Source organism: Eutrigla gurnardus (assembly GCF_963514095.1).
Source record: "Eutrigla gurnardus genome assembly, chromosome: 9".
In the NCBI taxonomy this organism is placed as follows: Eukaryota; Metazoa; Chordata; class Actinopteri; order Perciformes; family Triglidae; genus Eutrigla; species Eutrigla gurnardus.
In genome coordinates, this window is record NC_139923.1 from 7,976,041 (window position 1) to 7,982,040 (window position 6,000).

A 6,000-nucleotide genomic window follows, 5' to 3' on the forward strand; every position below is an offset into this window, starting at 1 on the left:
AGCGCTGCACCCCGCTTCCTGGGAGACGAGTGCAACGCAACCCGCCGACCGTGTGCATTCACGAGGTGAAATGACAAAATCTCCCAAAGCTTGATGCAAACCCCCCGCCCCCAAAAAAACCCTTTTAGCTTCATGATGCCAAAGTGACGTCTGATGAAAGGATGACACAGGAGGGAAGAGACGCAGTGAGGAGACTGATGGGTGGATGAAGGGGGCTGTGTCAGTGGGTGGGAAGGTGGGGGTGGCGATGAGGAGAGGGACCATCCTCTGACATCACATCAGCTCTTATAAACTGAGAGAATGGAGCCCACTGCACCTCACAACCAACCGGAAAGCTGCAAGGAAGGGGAAGCGTGTTTCGAGCTGGAAGAGAAGAAGCAGCAGCAGCAGCATCACTACGAATCCCTTCTCCAGCCTCTTTAGCTTTCTGTGTCTGACCTTTCACCTTATGGACTAGATTCCTCCTCAGGTGAATTCTTCAGCGTGGGATCCGTTTTTTTCCTTTTTGGTTACTATTTGTTTCCTCATCAAGATGCAGGCACAGCTGGCATGTATGCTTCTTCTCTGTATCACGTGTGGTGGACTTTGTACAGGTAAGCACCCGGGACTCTTTCTACAGGTTTTTGCATTCATGTATTGTGTTCTGATTTTATCATTAATCATTGCCTTCGTTCATGGTGACAAAAAATAGGGGAAAAGCCATGACATTACAAGAAAGTGTGGAGCAAGTGCTCTCACACAACGTACTGCATGCAACAGGTGCAAAACTGGAAAATCGTGGGACTACTTCTGTTTTTTTAAATACGACTGTTTTTAACTCTTTAACAAGTAATGGACAAAGACTGTTATTCTTCTTAATTGCACAAGTTGTGACTCATTGATTTAAGGATTCTCCCCCTTTTGGCTCCTATAAACTGGCTTTTTGTAGTGATGTCTCATTTAAATGTTTTAAACCCAGTTTGAACCCACGTTTATACGATAAAAATAAACCTCTATATAAAACTACAGCAGAGCAAAACCATAGTGAAAAACTGTGAATCCTCCAGATCAATAACCCATGTTGAGTTAACAAAGTTTCATCGGGTGATCCGTAACCCAACAGTGTGTCACCAGTTGAACACTTAAAGGTGTCTGACTAACAAACAGGAACTTGGGTTGTGGGTTGCAAACTCTTTCTGCTCACTAAGAGCCTGAAAGAGTCTAAATGCCAGGAGACACATTGAAGAAGAGGCAATACTCTCACGTCTCACTGACATTTATGAATCAGAAGTCACTCAACATTCATTAAACTCTGGATTAGATCTGGTTGAAGGTTATGTTCCTGTTTCTCTCCTGACTGACAGACATCGATCAGGATCAGCGAGCGCTGGAAGACGAGCTACTCGGCAGTCTCTTCACTTCCAAGGTAACCTGCCGTCTTTCATCTTTTTCTCCTCTCACGTCAACCCAGTCGGTCAGCTAGTGACGGTTCCATGTGTTCTTAGACTGACCCTGATTTGATTAGAAATTGAAGGAAATTCTTTACACTTCAATGTGCAAGAGCAAGATTAATAATAATCAGAAAATAAGAGCGGAGGGAAGTTACTGAGTTGTAATTGAATGATTCTTCAACACATATCTGGTGTGGCCGAGCTGAGGGAGGAAGTGGAGGCACGGGGAGACGGATGGCGCGAGCGTAATGACATTCAGATGGAGCTGACGGCATCATAACGACACATCTTCCACCTCCATGATAAATAACCGCGGTGCTCGTACGGAGACGTGGCAGTGACGAATCGGCCGCGTGATTCATCGCTGCTGATGCTCACAGGTTGCTGAGGGGGCACTGATTGTTGTAATAAGTTGTGCTCAAGAGGCTGGAAAGTGCAGAATGGTGGAAGAGACTTCATCTTAACTTTATATGCTCATTATTTTCTGGCGACGGCTAAATTGATTGACCTGCATGTCCACACTTCTCCTTCTGAGGATGTGATGAGGAAGCAGACTTCGTCTCCAGCTCTTACTTCTACTGAACATGCGTTAGTCCACAGCCTGCAACACACAGTCAAGTCTTGGTGGCTCTGTATAGAGATCCTTTCCCCTCAAATGATGATTACATTACGGGAGAAGATCCCAATGAAGCGACGTGAGAAAACAATCCTTCATGTGACCTTTCAGCACAATTAAAACCACGCCTGACCTCGCCCATGTAGTTAATTTAAAACTAAGTGAAAACCCTTTGAATCGTCGATGCCGTGAACGATCTGTAAATGCCAGCAGCAGCTTATGTTTGGTCCCTGGTGTGCTGCTACAGCTTTTATCACATGTCGTTCTCTGCTCGGCAAACAAAAGAGAAGCCTGCGTTCCACCTGCCTCTTGCCTCCACAACATCAGAGGAGACATCATTCCTCTGATGCTATTAAACGATGCCAGCCAAGTCTCAGGGGAGCTTATAGTAATTTATGTTCATTTTATTTAGCTATGAAGCGCACATTTCCCCTCGCTTCCCTGAATCTCTCCATCATCATCGGTGACACCCAGAGGCCGGCCCCGGGGCCCTCCACCCTCTTAAAGCCACTCCAACTGGATTATAACACAACAGGCTGCAGCTAGATGAGTTAGATGTAATTGAAATATCACTCTGGGTGTCTGTTGCCGAAGAAATAGTACAAACATATATTTGAACTGCAGTCCAAACAGGTGTAAGACTGCATCGGTGCTCACAAAGTAAAGTGAGAGCCACGGATGCGTCATCAGCGCCACTTAAAAAGGCCAAAGCTTTTACTGCTTCGACTGTAAAATAGAAAACACAATGGATCAAATCGTTCAGAGTGTGGAAAAACCAATAAAACAGCATTGAGGCCACAGCACTTGAGAGAAGGAATGAAATCCATTGTGGTTGATTAAGCTCATTCAAGACAAGAATCAGTATTCTTTTAGCTCAAGTTCAATACTCTTATTGGACGTATAAAAGACAAAAGTTAACACGTCATCCAGGTCCTGGTGATCTCTGAAAGCTTTATCGTAGACAACTGGACCTTTAGGTTTTTGAAGACATCTGTCCTCAGTTCTAACTGACTTTAGGGGAGTTCAGCTCATTATACTTCATATTAACGACCCGTTAATTACAGGAACTCCCCACTAGTCTTTTGACAAATGTACTTATTGTAAGTCGCTTTGGACAAAAGCGTCTGCTAAATGACCTAAATGTAAATGTAAATGTAAGACGCCTCTTGGATGAGAGGAGAACTGTCTTCAAAATCCTAAAGCAAGTCCAGATTTTTTTTCAAAGATTAACATGCAAATCACCTAATTAAAGTTCCATAAAGGGTGAGTTTCTGACCTGGGACACATTACAAGAGAAAACAAGTATATTTTGAGGATACCAACTACATCAAGAAAGAATGATAATCTGTAATTCACTATACAAGTTAAAATTAAACAAAAGTTCTTCACGGTCTAAATATCAGGTTGTTTAGCAGCTTTTTGTCCTCTGTGATCGACTCAGCTGTCACTTCAGTTCACAACGTGAAAAGAAGATCTAATTTTACGATTACGATTTAAGATCTAACATTACCAAGCTTTGAATTTGGTAAAACCGTCCACAAACCACTTCCTGAATTCAATTAGAAACATCATCCTTTTTCAAACTATATGACGTCACCCCCCCCCCCCCTCCTCTCTTTTTCAACATCTGCAGATTAAACAGAACAAGCAGAGCGCCCCCTACTGGCGTGTGTCGCTGGCCAACCTGTGCAAGATGGTGAACAGCCTGCGGCAGGAGGCGTTGAGCAGCGAGGAGGAGGAGGAGGGCGGCGAGCTGAGGGAGGGGAGCCTCCAGCTGCTGGAGGAGCTGTACAACCTGACACTCATCTGCCGAGCGCTGCAGAGCCGGGAGGAGAGGGTGAGACAGGCACACACACACACACACACACACACACGTGTATTATTGTGTGAGTTGTCGCTCTAGAAATGTGCATTTCAGTAAGTCTTATTGTTGATGGCATTTGGTGTGCATATATGTGTGACATGAATATTGTTTTTTTTTTAAAGAACCACTGCAACAGTAAATAGTATAGCAGTAAAATGACCTCAGTATAATAATGCAAAGTAGAAATTAGTGTTTACTTTCAGAGACTTTAATTGTTTTTAAAATGGGAGACGACACATCTGGGATCAAACACAAATCTACAATTTTATGGATTTCCATGCTTTCAATGATTACATGCGGAGAAAATTCTTCTTTAAAAATAAAAAATAAAAAAATAGAGCCAGTTAAATAGCCAGTGTGTAGGATTTAGAGATATTTGTTTTCCCCCTTCATATCCACACACGTCTAGTGTTTCACCCCCATCTTTCTATCGCAGCCCAGAAGGGACAAACTGAATAGCTCTAGCAAGGGCCATTAACGTTTTGACCTCACTGCTAGATATAAAATATTATAAACACATTTAAGCACACTCATATAAGCATGGGAACATACATGCAGATTAAAAGCCTCAATACACTGGGGGCATGAGTACATGACATAAAAAAGTTCTCACCTGCAAATATTTCATAGCAGCAAATTTGCGACACTTTTCCAATAAAAGGTTTGAATGGATTCGGAGGATCCTATTGGCCCAGAGCAGCATCTGACGGTCTGCATCCAAGTAATAGGGTTGTATGGCCAAAGCTATTATATTGATTTTCACATTAGCAAAATGGTTCTGAGTGAATATTAGTTATTTCTAGTAAACAATTGCGCGTATATGAGTATGAGTAAATGTCTCAGGCTTTTATTGTGAAAGGTAAAAAAAGGAGTGGATCTGGTGGGCGCTGCCTTTGTCAAGGTTGAAAGGAGTAATAAAACTGTGCCAGCTTGGTTCAGACTAGAGAGCCTCCGCTCTGCTGTTGAACAATATAGTGTTTGAAGATATATGACATGTATTTGGCTGCGAAAGCATCAACATTGAAAAAAATCTGTGTGTAAGTACATTAAAACCCTTCCCTGATGCATGAAGGCCTTTAAGTCTAAATATCTCTGACACACACAGGAGTCCATCCATCCTCTCTCCCAGTAAACACACTTGGAAACTCCTCCTCGCCTCCTCCTCTCTATCCTCCATCATTTCTCTTCCTCTGCTCCTTACACAACAGTCTGCCTTTTTCTTTTTTTTATAATCTCAACATGGCGACTTTAGATTAGCACTTGTTTCTCCATGCATGGAAGGACAGAAGCGATGCACTCGTTTAATCACAGCCACACCGGCGTAGACTCCCATTACGCTGCCGCTCGGCAACAAAACACGTTTGCCTGCCAATTTCCTTCTTGTTGCTTGACACTCACCCTCCGCCGTGTCTCTCTCTCTCTGTCCCCTAATAGCTACTCCATGACTCTCAAGAATATTTAGAGGAGAACAGTGCCACTCCACTGAAACGAAAATCACCCTACATCCTGAAGAGGCAAGCGGCACGCACCACCAAGTCCCGGCGGCCGTACATCTTGAAGCGGAGTACAATTTACTGACGACCATCCCGGGGGGCGCGGCGTCGTTTCAGAGGACCAGACCAATATACGTTTCTGTGAAGATGTGATTGTGTTTTTTTTCTCTCTCTTTTTGTAGCTGCAATGTTTTTTTTTTCTTTTCCCATCGTTGTTTTAATCCAGTCAGACCCGTCAATTGTATGTCCAGCATCGAGGCCTGCCTGTATTATGAGTATAGGTCCTGAAAATAAAATCCTGAGCATCAAGCAAATGTATCTCTGAGAAACTATATTTATTTACTCTATTTCTTCACTGCACACTAAGTCTATTTTGTTTGAGGTTATGATTAAAGGAATCATGATACAAAACCGGATATGATGTGTCTATCTTTTCTTGGCAGCTCCCCATGTGGGCCCACACCGTCCTGCAGGAATATTTTCTAATCTTTGGAAAAGCAAAAATAAGATTTCAGAAAGAAGCATTCTACAATGTATGTTTGAAGGATATTTCCAAGATGTCAAACTGATTCAGCTTCAAAAACAGGTTGAAGATCA

The 6,000-nt window shown here is 43.0% G+C and overlaps 1 protein-coding gene across 1 annotated transcript; it reads left to right on the forward strand.

The window, feature by feature from the left end:
* Window positions 1-334: 334 nt before the first annotated feature.
* Window positions 335-5,780, forward strand: nts (neurotensin). Its single transcript, XM_084016986.1, has 4 exons — window positions 335-593; window positions 1,344-1,405; window positions 3,680-3,883; window positions 5,345-5,780. The coding sequence occupies exons 1-4, from the start codon at window positions 533-535 to the stop codon at window positions 5,486-5,488; spliced, it is 471 nt and encodes a 156-aa protein (XP_083873112.1). The 5' UTR covers window positions 335-532; the 3' UTR covers window positions 5,489-5,780.
* The last annotated feature ends 220 nt before the right edge of the window (window positions 5,781-6,000 follow it).